This window comes from Seriola aureovittata, chromosome 5, assembly GCF_021018895.1.
Source record: "Seriola aureovittata isolate HTS-2021-v1 ecotype China chromosome 5, ASM2101889v1, whole genome shotgun sequence".
NCBI lineage: Eukaryota > Metazoa > Chordata > Actinopteri > Carangiformes > Carangidae > Seriola > Seriola aureovittata.
This window is the reverse complement of record NC_079368.1, coordinates 14,741,481-14,760,088: the sequence shown is the minus strand read 5'-3', so window position 1 is coordinate 14,760,088 and position 18,608 is coordinate 14,741,481. Positions and strand designations below refer to the sequence as shown.

At 40.1% G+C, this 18,608-nt stretch overlaps 1 protein-coding gene across 1 annotated transcript in view; it reads right to left on the bottom strand.

Annotated features, from left to right (window-relative positions):
• The window catches only part of coro1ca (coronin, actin binding protein, 1Ca), a 31,739-nt gene extending 13,131 nt beyond the window's left edge, over positions 1-18,608 (bottom strand). Inside the window, exons 1-2 of the mRNA XM_056376088.1 lie at positions 18,485-18,608; positions 5,143-5,339 (exon numbers count right to left, since the gene is read on the bottom strand). Coding sequence (XP_056232063.1) covers positions 5,143-5,337 — 195 coding nt within the window. The 5' untranslated portion in view covers positions 5,338-5,339; positions 18,485-18,608. The remainder of the gene's footprint in view (positions 1-5,142; positions 5,340-18,484) is intronic.

The following is an 18,608-nucleotide window of genomic DNA, read 5'->3' as shown; positions in this document are numbered from 1 at the left end:
TTTCTTAAGATTTACAACGTCTATATGATAGGGCAGGAACAATACAACGGCGCACTACAGGCTGAGTGGAAACCTGAGATATATTTAGCTGGAGAGATTAAATAGACTTACCTATACATATATATACATATATATACTTTTGTACAGCACATTTCTGGTAGATGGCTAGTGAAACTATATCTGTCGAGGTCAACTATTTATGAAAACATTTGAGACCAGTCACTCTAGCTGAAATTTTGAACCACAGTTGCTATCAGTGTCCAAGTGCTCCTGCAGTACAAGATATTTGCTAACAGGCCACTGTCCTCATAGTCTAAAAGGCATGATTAGTTAGTGGGTGGTTACTAATTACTGATGACAGAGAAAAACATATTTCTAGTATGCCTAGCGTCATAGCAATTAGGTTCAACAAAGTACTTTCATACAGTGTAAGAGGAAATCTAAAAAGAATCAGGAGGGTCAATTAACTTCTGTCATCTCTTTGATGACACTGCTCTGAATAGATATTGTATTCCCTTGTGGAGGATGGCTTCTGTACACAGTGTCTCCACATCTTCCTATTGTCTCTCCAGTGCATGCTGTGATACAGTCCAGCACCTGTGGCATGAAAAAATGATCAACTGGAGAAACAGACAGCATATGAAAGAACAGATATTTTTAGAAAGAACTTGGAAGATATCAAAGACAACCCAACTAAAAAGATTATTTTGCGATTTGGTCTGCCAGATTGGTGCATTCATGTGCAACCACAGTTAGTTTGTGAATTAACTGCTCTTTTGCCGCCGACATTTAATACATCAAATGGGTGAAACTGATGCTGTACACACCATACCTTATTAAAAAGTATCATAGCATTGTTCTAAGGTTCACAGCTAAAAAAAAAATAGTCTGGTTTATTTAACAATGCTATCAGGGCTCACAGCTGTAAATTAATAGATTAGAAATATTATTCAGTAATCCAGCTGTTAAACTGATTATTTTACCAAAATGATTATTTAAATATATGCAGTGAATGACTCCGTGACAGAGACAACATCTGACTTCAACCTAGTTCTCTCATCTTGGCCGCTCTTCATATTTCGGCCTATCCCAGAATTCACATGTGTACCGACACTGCATGAAGCAGCCAATGGCAGGGCTGGGAGGAAATGGTCTTGGAAGCCTGTCAGGCAGGGAGCAGTGAATGACCATATATGGTAAAATCTGCAGTCAGCAGGACTGAGCGGCAGAAGCGGCAAAGGCAGAGGCGACTGAGCAGTATAGAGGTCTTGGAACACAAGCTGACCAAAGTATGGGGAAAGACCCTGGATATCATGCACACAAGTATTTTTGTGTGAAGAGACAGAGTGCAGCTTAGTTAGCAGCCAAAGTGGTGTATGAGAGACAGAAGAGAAATAATGTGTCACTGTGCACACACCCAGGGATTACTAACAGCAAAGGTTGAGCACAGGATGAATGGTGCATTGAGGGATTGAATCCAAATCAAACACACACTCCACATCTGATCGTCCTTTCAGCACAGAGGCAGCGTTTGAAGCACTAACGTGGAACATGCTTTCTAAATTAGACAATACACTATGTGGTGTTAAGGCTGGAGTTAAGTCACGCTTACTAAGAAATACAAAAAAGAGGAAACTAAAGATGCTAACAATTGACAAAATGACTAACACACAGAAAATAAAGATGGTGATGGCTAAAACAGAATAGAAAGCATGGCACTTTTAACAAGGGCATGCTTTGATAACTCAAATAAGACATTTCTTGTGAAGTGATATAAATCAAAACAACTGTAATGATTTACTGAGACTTCCCTGCTCTTATGCTGAGCAGACAGAGAGGAATTATAAGGAATTTTTCACTGAACACTTGCTAGCTACTGCATTCACTCCCACAGCTTCCTTCATATGGAAATCAGGGAATAAATTAGCAGGCATCCAGCTAAGAAAAAGAAAGGGGGAGATTGAAAGCATGAGGGAAGGGAATGACATGTGTTGAGCAGGACATCTGATGCCCTCTCTATAAATCCCTGTGTTCTGACAGGAGGAAGCAACAATACTCATGGCTGTGCTGAGTCACGAAGGCCTGCCACACTAACCTCACCCTAGTGAGTCACACAAAGAGCCAGCTCCATTGGTTGACTACTCAAAATGAGGCTCAGACCTCAGGTCAGGTCACAGATCCACAACATCGACCTCTGAACTCCAGAAGATCCTTTCCATCCATTTACAGACACATACAATTATGACAAATACTAGATTTGCCTGAATATAAGGAGAGGGAGTACAATGCTTTTTTGAAGGGGTCATAATTTTAATCATTCATTCTCCTACCACTATTGCATCACTACAACAAAGACTGTGCACAGTTGCATATGGTTTAATTGTGAAGGGGGAGCATCATCACACTTCTTCCTCCCCCCAGTCAAAGTGTGGTAATGACAAAGGGCTGTGCTGGGAGTAAGCGTAGGACAAAGGGCCTGAGCAGCTGGCTGCCCACAGAGACCGGGAGCAACACAGCATAGGCAGATGGGTTAACCGGACAGATGCACCCTCACATTAGGGATGGAGAGGGGTTGGAGGGTGGGGGTGTTTAGGGGATGTCTGTCCTTGCAACAAAATTAAATCAGACCTAAGTGATTCATATATCAACTGTCCTTCAATCAAACAGAGTTGTATCCACAAGGAACAAGGCAAACTCATAAAGTAAAACAGACACTTATAGTATAGTTGCCACAACAGCTGATTCAATTTGTTTAACTAATTTCTAATGAAGCAACAACATCACAATCCTTTTTTATTCAGTTTATTAGAAATGATCTCAGGTGCTGAGAGTACCTCTGTAATACTGATCCACTGCAGTGCAGTCTAGTCATACCATTTGCAAGAACAGACTCGCCCCACTTTTGAGACCTGCATTGCCAGCTGAGGCTATACTGAGATTTCCAGATGGACCTGCTTTGTCAGAAAAATTCATTTGAGAATAGTGTGGTGATAAATTCCAAAAATAGATGTTAAAAGAAAAATGGCAAATAAGTTAAAAGAGGAATGCCCATTAAGTTAAGATTTGAAATTAATGTCATTCCTATGTCCCAGTAGCTGACTTTCATCTTTATGCTAAGCCTCAAAACTGGTTTGGTGGCAATACATACTGGTCACGCTGTCCAAAGTCATAACAGACATACGCAACACAATTCCTAAATAACATGGTATTTCCCTTACGGCTCCAGCTTCTCAATACACAGTCTGTATAAATGAGGAAAACACTATATCTGAAGGATTAGTCTGTGTCACGCCTGCCAGCTTGAATGTGGGAAGATATAAAAATCAAGAGAGCTTTTTTTAATCTTTAACTTACGGAAATTGCCTGAGGTTTGCTCTGTACATAAAGATCTCGGTCTCCCACCACTTTTTAATTCAGTAGTGAAAGTAGACTTTGTTCAACAGACACACCATTACTGTATTGGGACATGGCATGCAGAGGGCAGCTCATTCAAACATAGACAAAGAGAGGAGGGCAGGAGGAGTGTGAAACCAGTCGAGCTCGCAGCCCACCTCCAGTACAAGCTCTGTATTGAATGAGGTGCTGAGAGGTGTAAGCTGTGTGATGACAGGCCTAAGGATCGGTCCCCTATGCTAGAGTCTTCTCAGATGACATAGCAGTGTACTGGTGAACACTAATTACAGGCCCAGGTTAGATCTGTCAACAGTATTGCAGTACTTATGTCACTCACAGTGTCAGGACCTGCCGCTTGGCAATTGGTTGGAGCTGCCAAACAGAAACAGCAGCAGCCAGCAATTCACCACTATCAACCATAATGGCACCCTAGGGCTCTCTGGGTTACATGCCAGAGCCCCCCAATGGATTCAGTCTGACCTCTATTGCACCTTAATTAGACCAATTATGACAGAAAGGTTAAAACAAAAGGGCGATATATTCACCCAGCTAACTTGTTTATGGCCAAACACTCTTCAAATGTTGTCTTGCCCAACCCAAGAGTAACTCTAGTTGAAGTGGAGCGATTCCTTATATGGAGGCTAGAATCAGGAGACTGTTCACTCCAGGGCTTTGGAGTAGTTTCTGTTGTACACATGAGGGTGTGTTAAACAGCCCGCTGGTAAACATTAATCCTAAGGTACACTGACATGTAGAGGCAGCAGTTCTGCTTGTAAGAGGCAAAGTCTCCAATGAAAAGTATTATTTACTGCACACATCACATGGGAAATAGGCTTGTTACTCTCAAAAGAAAAAAAAAAAAAAAAAGGTCTTGTAGGACTTTTAGTTTGATGCTCTCTACCTTTTATTTGCTCCACGTTTATATTCATGTCCATTCAAATATGATCCCTCAGATAGCATGGTTTTCCTCCTCTTTATGTCATCAATGACGTGGAGACAATATCACGATTTCCCCCACTCCAATCTAAAAATATCTTGATGAAATTTGATCCACTGAAATCACCCGTAACAAAAACATCACATGCACAACAGCACTCAAAGGCACACAATGCCTTTAAAGGTTAACATTATACCATTCAATGCATAATTTTTACCCCCAGTGAAAACGAAACATGTTACCTTCAAACCAGTTTTCTATTCTATTATGTGTGTAGGTGAAGAATGTAATCTCAAAATCTAGTTACTGAACATAAATGTTAATTTCACCCCAAACCCAAACTTTTGGTTAGAACAGACAGCTCAATGAGAATTGTCATTCTCAACAGTGGTGGCATTAAATGTGCAGTTTCTTCTCATACTGGTCATTAAAATCATAAGGGTCTTAATGTGCACTGAAAATATCATAGCAATCTGGTATCTTGTCTGTTGTTCACCTTTACCCAGCTGGTAACCAAAAAAAGTGTCATGCAAGCACAAAATGCACACCAAAGTAAACCAAACAAAGTGGCTGATTCACAGCACAAGTGATAAAAACTACCTATAAACACTGATTAACCATTGCGTTGCTAGGATTTCAGCAAGCACTACTGAAGTATCATTAAGAAGCAGTAAATGCAAAAACATGTTTACACACCCAGTTTATCTCTATCTGGTTGTCTCAGGTACCAGCTCTGACTGATGTGCTCTGTACATAATACAGTGTACACACATACACTGTGGAATTAATTATTATATGATACACAAACATACCTTGTGAAGAGGGAGAACGAGGAAAGCTCCGCCACCACTGGCCTCAATGATTATGGCAACAAATTTGGGATTGACTGCACAGAATGCACTGTCCCATGTGACCCTTGAAACCCGGATATCATCGTAGCATTGGTCATTCTTCACCGCCTGGCCAAAGACGTGACGGAATTTGCTCTGCCGTACAACTCGTCTCATATCTGTAGAAAGAGCAGAGATTTAAAATCACAAACAGTACAAGATAACAAGTATACAGGGTAGAAGCCTGCAAGATGAACTGACACATGCATAGACTATAAAAGCTACTTGAAAGAGCACAAAACATCCCATCCAGACACTGCAGCAAAGCTGTTGGAATAGACTGCGATCACGTGTGAGCTTTTTTCCACAACACATTCTCTTTGCAGATGAGGGTGTTTTGTAACAAACCACTACCATTTGCTACTCCATGGGTCTCCCTGGGATTTCAGAGAAGAGTTTTACTACCAGGTATCGATTCCCCAGTAAAGTAAGCTGGAGTAGAGTAAGCTTCAAAACTGAAAAATTCTAGTCAAACTTTTCAATTCCATAAAGATACAGAATATGAAAATATCAGTGAAACAAACATGCTTGATGATATTTCAAATGACTTCAAACTGTTTCTTATCATCTTCCATTGTGCCAAACATTTAACATCTGAAATACTAAGACACTTTATCTGTGGCACACTTAGAAAGAGCTACTTCCAAAGGAAAATAGGACATACCCAATCCAAACAAAAACAGACTTTGTAGCTGGTTCAGCTAAAATCTTCACCAAGACAAGAATCTGCTGGCAGACAAGAGAGCTTTGGAAAACAAGCCCATTCAAAAGCTACAAGTCCCACTGCTCTGCTTACAATAACAGGCCACTTCCAAAGATAATGGAAAGCTGGCTAGTTTCAGATAAACGACTAGAACCAAGGTCCAGTCTAACCTACAACCTAGAGACAGACAAAAGGTCTTTAGTGGTTTTGTAAACCTCCTCAGATCTTTTTTTATTTTTTGACACAGCACATGGTAACAGTTTCCCAGCCTGAATCACCAACATAACCAAAGCACAGCACAGGATGTGGGACATGTTTTCGAGGTGGTTTTCCATTGTGTGTGTGTGTGTGTGTGTGTGTGTGTGTGTGTGTGTGAGAGAGTGTGTGAGTGTGTGTATGCATGCATGCATGCATGAGTGTGTGCAAAAGAGAGAGGCAGAGACGGAGTGAGAGGGAAAGAATAAGCGCGAGCAAGAAAAGCTTGTATGGCATGTTTCCGACAGGACGAGGATCGCAACACAAGCAGGAAGTTCTTCCTGTACGGATGTGGGAGTGTCCCAGCCAAACTCTTCTGTAAAACACGTCAGTCATTACAACCGTTTATTTTTGAGATCTCCAAACCCGGTGGGCGAAAAAGACAAATTTGTTCAAATTAGATCAAACAGTTAATGACACTTAAGTGTTAATCTTCCTTAAACTGAGGAGGAGTTACATCAGATTCGGTAAATCCTCCCCTAAGTTTATCTGGATCAGAAGTGCATTTGTCTAGGAAACGGAATTTGATTACTCCGGGAAAGGCTGACGCATCCAATCCAATTATAAACAGTCTCCAGAAATCCTGGTAGATACATTTGTAGTTAAAAAAAGATTAAATTCATTTTTAAGAAAAGAAATGGATACTCTGACGAAAATGTTTTATTCTCTAATTTCTAAAAACACAGCACATCATCAGCAGCCAACAACCAGTCTTTTGTCAGTGCTAAGAAAAACTTACATAATCAGTTACAATTAGTTTTCAACTATGTCAAAAATGGGAAAAGTCCTCTTCCTTACAGTAATGTGATGATGGTCTGGGGCAACACTCAACAAGGACAACTTTGTCGTGGAGGGGTGAAGTTTGTGTGCAACCTTTGGAGCTGTAGATTTGTCACATAGCTTGGTTGGAATAGAAGCTACATGTGAACAGACACCTAAATCAGCTACCTGTCTAGTGGGAGACTTAACAACCGTTTCAAAACAGTTTTTGTTAGGATGTGAGCAGAAACTGCTGCTGCTCCCTTCTGTTATTGGTGGTTTGCAGGTTTTTACTGTTGACTGACCACGATTCTTTCATTTACAGCTAATATAGTGAATATTTACAATACGTACATGATCATTTTTAAGCCTTTGCTCTTACATAACTGTCCTACTCACATGCACAGCATGTGTGCATCAGCGCTGATTGTCACGTATCTGCTGTATATCTAGAAAATACCAGCAATTCTAAATGAAGTATGATGTGTGCCATATGCATTAGGCCAGTTAGAGGTGATGTGTGTCTGCCCTCAAGCAGATATTCTCGTCTACACAATATGCTGATGCTGGTGTGCTTTTGTATTAAGCTGATGCAGCGGTGAAAACCCCTAGATTATTTAACAATCCACTGATTCTCCTGCCAAATGTATAACTCTACTGAAGTTAGAAGGACAGAGAACAGTTTGCCACGTAATCCTGTTCGACACCACACAGAAAAATACAAATGTGGCTTATTCTGACTTCAGGTGTTCTGAGCAACTTTCTTGATGACACCAATTTTCCCACTTTGTTGATATTGTTTAAACAATTCATTGTCATTATATATGATTATATAATTCTGTGGTCATCAGAGAACAATGAGTGCACCTTAGAAACCTTTTCACAGTTTATGTCCAACCTGAGGTGAAACAATGTATGCTGTATTTTCCACGATGAAGAACATATTTAGGTCCATTCAGGAATAAAAAATTGAAACAGTAGGAATTTATCTTAAAACGTTATTTAGCTACCAAGCCAGGATTTATTTGGTCCCTGCTTTGTACGACAATACTGGTCATAGACTTGCACCAACAGCTCACATTTCATTTCATGATTCAACATGAGATTTAAAAAAAAAACCCTTATAACATATTGGGGAAATCAACTCAAGAAAGATGAATTTAGCATATTTCTTGAATTGAATGACTGTCGAGTGTCTTACAAGTTAATTGTTATCCACTTACAGCTGGGCCCTACTGTTTGTCCAATGGAACCATATGCTCTCTTGTTGAAGAGCAGTGAGTGCTCTTTTATAAAGGGAAATGAGTAAAAAAAAGGGGTACCAGAGCAATTGCTGACTTATGAAGCCATTGCAAGTCATCAGCAATTTAGTGGACAACAGAAAGAATGGTAATCTATTTTGATCATTTCTGCTTTCAAGAATGTTGTAGCTGCAATCTGTCTCCGAGACATGCTCGGTAAAACAGACATGCTGCTTAGCAACATCAGGTAAATACCAAAAAACACAATAGAAGAGTAAGAAATACAAACTCATGTCTTAAAAGGTTACTTACACAGCTAAAATGCAAACAACTGTTAAACTTAATTGTATCTCCACGATTGGAATTGTTCCTCGCCTTACAAAACCAGACAAAATTTAATGAGCTCAGGTTTTTCAACAAGATTTTAGTCTGGAAAACCCTGCCACTGACAGTGGGCTGTGTTGAGCAGCTGGAAGCCAGACCAATCAGAAAACTACGGGAAGTGGTTAAGAAGATGATGAGAACAAGCAGAGCTGCATTTGGAGTTTCAACTTTGGCAATTTATGAGGTGTAGTGTAGTTTCATGATAATGTCGCTGAGGAAACACTTTCCAACCACCTCTTTGTTGGATAAAGCCTGGTCTAGTCATCTGCTTGGTGATTTCTACTGATGACACCCCTAACCCACATAAATGCCATTGAGCCTTCCCCATTCTTAATACAGAATGAGCAGTGAAACTATCCTGCTGCTCTTGGCTCAGTTTATTTGCAGTATAATAGTGCATTGTTTTATGCAGGAGAACTTTATAAGATATGCTGTTTTATCACCACAATAGTGTGAGTAGCCTAGACAAAACAATCACGGCATTCTTGAGGTTAGTCTGGGTATGCACAACGATCCCCAGTCAGACTATCCTTTAACTCTACATATGTTCAATATCACATATTACTACTGTAACAACCAATCACTCTAACAACAACAAAATCAAGGCTAGTTTTAGGGGCTAGGCGATAAGGCCATAAAGTTAAATCTCAATTTTTTTCAATGTTATGTATCGGTTGTTTTCTGTCTACCTGAACTCAAGACAAAACACGATTTTAAAATGGTTTCCTTTATTAAAACCTTTTGCTGTACATGTGTAATATCAACAGTAAGCTGTCTTGTCATACATGGCGACACTGGATAACTAAGCAGCTAAAGTTTGCTGCTTTTTAAGCCGTGGTTTTGTAATTAGGACGGGAGCTAGCATCAGAATCGCAAAGCAACAAACATTGATCCCATTCCACTGCATGCGTTTGTTCCAGGTGCTGTAAACGGTTAACAATTAAAATAACTCAATTGTCTGCTTTATAACAGCCAACAGGGTTTCCAAGATGGCTGCCGAGTGGTGAGACTTGCCTATAAGGACTTTGTTGTTTATTTGTGATTATCATAGCGTCTTCAGCGGCTGTGGCTACCATTACTCAAGCTTGTTGTTGACCGGCAGCAACAGTTTATGTTACTGTTGTAACTACAGAGCATACCTAAATGTGACCTATGATATTGTTATAGGAAAAATATGACGATTTTCCTATGCATTATCATCACAACTGACAGTTTCACCAAAAGGTAAAAACATTTTCAAGAAAAATTACTTCACACTACCGAAGCTGAATCAGTGTTCCCCAGATTGATTCATGCTTTGTTGTCCATGATTTTCCTACATGTAAAAGTCATCTTAGATAAACTAGATTGCAGACACTGGATATGAAACCTTTATGGAGAGGGTTGGTCTGTATCAGTGTACATGCTGCAGGTCAGAGCCGACTGGGTGGAGTTGCAGCTGATTATGCAAGACTGGGTCTTGGTGAGTAAGCTTTGTTGTGTGGCTGAGATGTATCCTGACAATCCATTTCAGGACCATATCACTATTTCTTAGTCACTGGATACTCACCATGGTTTGATTTAACAACCGTTCCCATGTAATTATTTGGTAAGACAGAAAAGAGGGTTCAAATTTGCAGGGCAATAATTTATTTTTACATTTGTCAATGACAATATTTATGTTGGCAGCTTTGCACCTGGACATAAAACAACTACTGTACTGCTTTAGTCCTGCAGTAGGACTCAAATCAGACTCAACTTGTGATAAAATGCTGATAACTTAAAGCTCAACACAGACCTGAAATCATTTTTAAAACTAAGGACTCAAATCACCTCAGACCTAAGAGCTATACATGACAGGACTTGTTTCGAGCCTCCCATGCATACGTTCCTCTTCGGTTCCAAACAGATCTCACCTCCTTCACTAGATCCTAACCCTCGCCATGGGCAAATGCCAAACCAAAAACTCCCTTATCCAACAGGACTCTTATGTAAGAACATCATTATCCCTTACTTGCACCTGATGAGCTGAGCCTGAAACGAGCAAGCCTAGAAAGAGCCCGGAGGCAGCAGAAAATGAAGGTGAATTCTTGTGTTGTACCAAAGGTTGCATGTAACAGTTGCAGTTTTTCAATCAATCTCCCAACTAATTTCTGGAACAATAAATTCATTGTTTTATATATGAAATGTCAGAAAATAGTCAAAAAGAAAATAAAGTCTGTTATAATTTCCCACAATTCAAGGATCTCAATGAAGCAAAGCAGGGCCTGGCTCAGGTGTTTGACTGTGTTGAGAGAAGAGAAGAGGAAAAGCAGCTGTAATATCGCAGCTGAAGTAAAATCACCATACCGGAAGTAATGGGATTTTCAATTTTTTTTTTAAAAGCAGGAAATTTGTCATGTCAGTTCTATTTTAAAATGTTTCTATTCACACGGCTCTGTGTAGTTCTAAAACCTCTACAGTATTCTGTATAAACTTCAGAAGTTTTTTTGGAAATAGGCAGGCTTCAAAGGACAACACACAGGAACAAGAAGGGCAGGGTCATTCTGCTCAAAACCAGCAGAGGCCTTATCCAAACGACCGGCTTCCTGTTAAACTCCTGTGGCTACAAGAGAAATCCCGGGAACTAATAGTAAACACAGTCATTCTCAATACAAAGAGTACAGTATCTATGAAGAGCAACCATTAGAGCACAGGTTTTCCTCATTAAGGGGAGCACAGTGTTTTCAATAAGTTTAAATAAAAAATAAAAAGTGATTAAGAGAAAAAGTGATGTTTTTATCTGTCAAAGTTAGAAAAGCCAAATCCATATGACAACAAAAAAAGACTGCAAAAATAACTGCTCAAGCAAACTGAGGACACAGCAGTGAATGCGGCAAATACATTTTTTAATATCCAATTTTTATGACCCATCCTTATTCTCAAACATCAACATCATAATGATATTTCTAATTTGCATGTAATCATGTCAGTAGGGGCTATGCTGAGGCAGCGAAGGGCTGGCACCAGTCTGACAGCCTCACACATACGCCAGAGATATAGACACACACCTTGGGCGTATTCTCTGTGCCACTCTCCTGAGATTTACAGCTCACTGATCCAGTCCTAATTCAGGCAAAATGACCTCAACTATCTGTTGGGCAAATCAGATGAAAAAGGAGAGCTGTGTACCTTATTGCCTCCTGAACCAGCAGAGCTGACCCTGATGTGCAGAGACAGAAGGAGGACCCCACAGCCTGAGGAAATGACAAACAGGAAGTGGGGCCAGTGTGACACCGTTTTCAGCACCCTTCTCTGCATTCCTCAACTCCACTCACATCTGACAGTTCTGTTGAGGAAATGTGGGTCATGTGGCAAACTGTACCTCACAGCGCTGCACCTCACTGTCATAGGTTATTCTGACCGCACTTCAAGAATACAAACACAACTGATGTGGTTGTGGGTTTCCTTGTAATCTTACTAAATAGAAGTCTTGTCATGTGTCAGTAGTATCAAATAATAGACAACCCTACACTTCAGTAAACAGTATGAAAAGGAAGACGATAATAGAAGAATTTAGGCCCTCAATTCTTGTTTGAGCTCACTGTGTTAGGCCATGGAGGGTTTCCTTCTCATCTCCACCTCAAGTTACAGTACAGATTGCTGCCCTCCATTAAACCAAAGGGAAATTGTTTTGCTCTGACATAAGACTGCAAAAGAGCTACAGAGAGGAAACAAGTAAAAAAAAGAAAGCTTAGTGAGGGCTAATGTTTAGCCAATGTGCCAGAATTCAATTCCTACAACATTTGTTATTACTGGAACAACAAAGACCTTTTTGGTCGCTTGATCCAAGATGCATCTCACTAACTGAACACTAAGATCAATGAAGCACTTGGCGGTGACTATGTTCCTGGAAAATCTTAATTTCTCCTGTTACTGAGTCATCAGAAGTCCTTAAAACTGGGGCATCCACCCTTTGGTAAGCAACTATGTAAAGATTTTAGAGCATATACATAAATATGAAAGATTATGGTGGGTCCTCCACGACAGGAGACATTTAATGCTGCCTATCGCTGCCACACTGAATTATGTTCACACATTCCAATTAAAACAAGGGGCCACCCCATTCTGTCAACACCTATTTGCACTTCGACTGGTTTCTCATTGACAGGGCTCCTACACAATAATATTATCACACATTATTGCCCAACCCTAATAATGAAGACACAGCGATAGTAAAGAAATTGTTGCTTACAGAGATGTCAGGAGATAAAACTTGGTCTTCACTTCTAAGAGAAAACTCTGGACAAGGATGAGATTTACTAAACTGCTTACCTACAACGCTCGGACAATCAGATCCCTGCTACGGCAGATAGCCAGCCTAACCTGGATTAAAAGTCATTCCCTGTTACAGCTCTGTGAAACCCAGGGATAATGTCTTAATCTGGACAATGGGCAATGCAAAACATGAGTGAACAATGTTTGTTAATGCAAACTCTATAGATAACCTTTGTGTATATTTACCACCATGTTGTTGGGGGGGCAAAATTGTTCCTGATGTTCTGTGTTTCATAGTGTGCTTGGTGAGAGAGATGTGACATAACTGAAAATCCCAGCCACAAATCAGGATGAGCTGATGTAGGAGAGGGAGGGGCAGCAGAATTAGAGCAGAATTATGACCAGGCCTCCACAGCACAGTTATTTTGAAAAACTACTGAAAACTGTGTACTAGTGTCTACCACAGTACATGTGCCAGAAAGTATCTCTATTACCACCTCAGGAGCTTTTATCATCAAAATGCCCACTATAAATATTTCTGAAATGGTTCCTCCAGAGGTTCTTAACCTGAAGGGGTACTGACTATGATGTTGACAGAAAACAGACCTTTTTCTCACAACAGGTTGAGCTTGACCAGGCAGAAAAAGCCCACTAGTCCTCCCACAGCTTTAATATGCAGACAGAGACATCAAGACTTCCAACCCGGAATTGAGTTAAAAATATTAAAAAATAACTTTGAGGCAGTCAGAAGGAAGGATGGTATTTTACCTTGGTAACTGCAAATAGTGATTTCAGGAATAACTGTTTGACTAAATGATTAATCAAGAGACTGTTTCAGCACAAGAAAATACAGGAACATAGTGGCTGCTGTACGTGATACTTAAAACTACAATAAGCAACTTTTGTCTGCAAAGCAGAAGTGTATTCCTGTAAGTTTGTCATCTCGTTTGTCAAATTCATCACAACCCAACATTTGTTTCATCTGGTGCCATTTATGCTGAAAATGGCATATTGTGTAAAGCTGAGATCACTGGCGTGCATACAAGCCCTCTTTGGATACATACAATCAGCAAATAAAACAAGGCTCAACCATGTTTCTCAGCAGGTATTATCTGCTACATGTTTAGCTTTGCAATTCCTTTGTTTGTTGATGCTTCTCATCATTATTGTTGTTATTGCCGACTTCCCTGCAATTCGGCTGCTAGCATCATCTTAGTGGCCACAGCCCAGGTCAGAGCTGGCCATGTGTGTAAGATACATCCCTCCAACAAATGGTAAACTAATACATCTACAATACAGGGGGTATGGCATCTGATAATAAGTTATTGGTATTTTATTGTCAAAGTTTCATATTGTAACTTTAAAGACATAACAGCCATTGTGGTCACAGACTTCTTTCCCACACTTTGCTACCCATGTCCCCCCTCACCCCCACTACACACACACACACACACACACACACACACACGCGATGTCGCCTCAGTGCTCTCCATACACTGGCTGCCTTTTTGCCTTTTGTCACCAAGACCGCATGAGACGCCACCTAAATCCCCTTCCTGTAACCAAGGCCACGGACCACCATTGTAATCAGATTCCAGCTACATTCCAGTGCTTTTTGCAACAATGAGATAAGGTGCTGTTTTTTCACCTCTCTCCAACCCCAAGTGACCATGCAGTTTGCGGCCTGCTCAGTGTAAATGCAACTGGAACGCAATACATTATGCTCCACTGTTTCTAGGGATGCTATTGTATTCTTTCATACTTTGTAGAGGAAATTAGATTTGCAGACACAAGAGCAATGAGGCTAAAAGTCAAACTCAATGCTTGGTAGAATGTTAAAATGTAGACAGAATCAATTACCAGCTCCAATCAAAATCCTCAAACTAGGTAAAGATTATGTAGCTGTATCAATAGCATGTACAATATTTCAACACCATAAGTCAAATGCTTAGGTTTTGCCTACTTCCTCATTCCAAAACAGGAAAAACAAACCCCTTAGTTTCAGACAGAGGAAACATAAATGTGTCAGAAAATATCTGTTTGGTGTGATGCTGAGCATGCCTTGAACTGTACTCCAGTACTAACCCCCTTTCCAACTCTCTATCACTTTCTGTGCTGTGGGTCTTAAAAGGCTAAATCCTAAACTTCTTATCCTACTTGAAAGTCAAGGTTTAAAAAGAGACCACTTTAAAATCCTATAAAATTAGTCACAATAGGAAAAGCTCTGGCTTTTTTTATGAATGTTTATGTGTAGGGTTACTTTTAATATAAGCAGCTACAAAAATCAAACACACATCTGCCTGGGGTTTTTCAAAACACCTTTCCTATCAGGTGATAACAAAACAGACATAAGAAAAGAGGACAGATGCCAAAATCTGATTATTTCTCAGCTCTAATAAAACAAAATTCCTAAATATTACAGCCTGAATATACAAAGCACGATCCTTCGTCTTCCTGATGAGCTACTTTCCCATCTCCCAGTGAGCAAAGTATAAACCACGGCTCCTTTTCGACAGATGTTGTCAGCTGTGGTGGGAATGACCAGTGAAAGAAATAGTATTAGTCTGTGAGCATCTGCTGGAATTACTAAGCTACAAAACATAACACTGAAAGAGGAGATTCAACAAAACAGGGAGGGCATCTGAACTGAGGTTCCAAGGAAAACCAGCAGATTATTCAACATGTAAAAACACACAAAAGACAACTCAACCAAGTAATAAGCTGAAGGACACTATATTTGTATGTATTTAACATAATTGTGGCTTGTCAAATGTCGAGGTTTGGTTTGTGTTTCTGAGTCACTTTTTAGTTATAATTTAATTTGTTCCTTTGTTATTTGTGTATTTTCATTAAAAAACTGGTACAGTTAGGGGGTTGTGACAGTGTCCATTGTCTACTGCGTAAACAATTAGCAGCACAGATTTAGGCATGTGATCCTCTTCATCCCGCAGGCTGGTCCAAACAAACACTAACATGCTAAGCAGGTGGTTAGATAATGACGTATTTTCCCACCTGTCCTTAGGAAAAAAAAATCTTAAATAAAACAAATTCCAAATATGAATCAAAAGTCAGTTAAGATTGTGATACTTCACTGTGAAACTTTCTGGCAGAAAGTCCTCTTGAAAGAGTGCAATGAGATAACATCTTGCACAGACAGGACTAGACACAAACTGAGGTATGTCAGACATGTTCAAAGAATGCAATCTTTGAGTCCAACTGAGATGCAGAGGCAAAGCTCTTGACTAGTTATTGAGCTTCTTTCCATAGGATGTTGATTATTCCGGCAGAGCAATATGGGAGCTAACTGTAACAGGAGTTACTATCTAATGTACACATTCTTTAGTCCACAAGACAAAGCCCAAGCCTGACCTGTGACTTCTGAACAATTTCAGCACAATAATGAACAATGAAATGAGATAGCCAACAGGGAACAGCTGGACCTCACTCAACACTGACAGAATAAATGTAATGAATATGCTGGATACTGGATATAAATCTTCATGATCTTCGTGAAAGCCAATTCAAATGTTAAAAATGCACTCAAGAGTTCACCACAGCCCACACAAGAGCGCATTACCACAGCTGATAGGAACCAAACACTCCCTCACATCTCATGCTTAGTTTCCCTCTGCTTCCTGACCCACTTCCTCTCTCAGCTCAGCCATAGGAAGGCAGGCTACGCACTTCTAAAGACCTTGTACTGCAGCACAAGCAGCAGAGGTTGATGTGTCTGGAATGGGTAACAAGCCCAAACACAGCTGACTGTCAACCCTGGGGTCGCTCCCTCAGCCTTCACCTGCTCTGCATCCCACAGCGAGACCCAGCAAGAGAAATTCCTTCAACTACAAAGCTGATTACACATGGGAGTTAAGTAACCTAGTTCAAGACATGGGCCAAATATGCAAATCATGCTGCCCTTTTGGCACATCAACCGTGCATATTACAAATCAAACTGCTCTATTGTCATGAGCAAGCAAATGAGCTGATGGTGGCACACAGACAGAGGGGTCACACAGAGGACCATTTGGATCATTAGCCAGCCATTAGGGCTCAACTTCAGAGACTATTTACGACTGCCAAGTGAGGAGGAGAGCACCTTCAGTATTATCTCCCTACAACCTTCAGTTTTTGATAAAATTCCAACCACAATGACTTCCCCAGAATGGTACTGGTATTTGAGAATCATATTACTCGCATATCTAAGGTAGAACCAAGCCAAATTTCAAGAATGGGACAAATTCATGAATTATTAATTATTAACTATTAATTATTGTTTGTGAACTAATTAATTGTTTCAGTAATTTTATCAAAAAAGTGCCAAATGCCTGCTGATTCCAGTAAACCAAATGTGAAAATGTTACCGTTTCTTTGTTTGATATGATTGTGAATTGAATATGTATAGGCTTTAGACTGATCAGATCAGGGCATTTGAAAATATCATCTCCATTTTTTCCCCACATTCAATAGAATATATAATGAATCAAAAATATTAGACCAGTCAATAGTGAAAATAATCTTCGATCTTCGTCACAGTCCTACTTGTGACACACTCGAGGATTAAATGTCACTGCCCAACTACTTATTAATGTGCAAACCCATTTTAATAACAACGCATGTGGTCGAATAGTGCGGACTTTAATTATGAAATATTTAGGCATATCAAACTAATCAGGCAATTAAGGGCCTTTGAATACAAGCCATACATACAAGTAAATAATGTTTAACTAGAACACAATTAAACCAAACCTTTGTTTTTTCTGTGTAATTACAAACAGCTGTCAACATAGAGCGGGTGGACGCCATTTATAAGCAGGAATACACTCAGGTGCAGCAAAATTATATTTGTCTGTCTGCCCTCATTATAACTTACTACTAGAGAAGGTCGAGGCAGTACATGCACAGATAAAGCAAAATTTCATACCAACAAATCTCCACGTGTTCTATGTATAACCAAACAAGCAGAGCTGGTGGAGGACGTACTAATCTATGCAACTGGGCAACATTTGGAGTTGCAAGCGCGAAAGCAGCAACCATTTCTGTGTTATGACCTTTTTCCCATTTATCTTCCATACCAGTGTGTTAGTGGGTCATATCTGAACCTGGCATCTGGATGAATGTTGCGCATACCGGATTTAAATCAAATTGGGGAATTTCACCATTAATAACTGTCTGTGTAAATGAAATAGTTGATTCTTTGATTTTTTTTTAATGTTTAGAGCTAATGATTCAGTTAGAAGAGACCATGTTAACGAACAGGATGCGAGGGGCCAGGGCGCGGTTTGTGCTGCCTGCACCTCCGTCTGTGAGGATCTATCGTTTCGGAGATAAGTTTTCCTGCCGCACTATGGTTAGCTACCCCACCCCGCTCAATAACGTTCAACAGCACATTTCAAGTCGTGCACTGACCACGAAACCCACCCAACACCGACAGGAACGAAAACCTTGCTTGAAAAACAGGAATTTCTTTGGTTATCGGTCTGAAACTTTCCTGGCATTGTCAGTAAGTTAACTGCCGTTGACGGCTAGTGCTAGCTTAAAAAAAACACAGTTCACATTATATCCCGATTCATTTTAGCTAGCGCATGCACTTTCTGCTGTGGGTGGACAAACGAGGACCGCTGCAACCAATTTAACGGAGAAAAACAAGTTTAATCATCATAAACATACCATTTAATTTGTAACTTACCTTCTGAGAGGAAAATGAAAGTATTCCCGAAAGCCGAATGATATAACACAGCCCGACGAGTATCCCAATTGATTCCTCCCTGTGCCGGAGCCGCCGCTGTGCTGACACCACTCGCTCTGTGCTC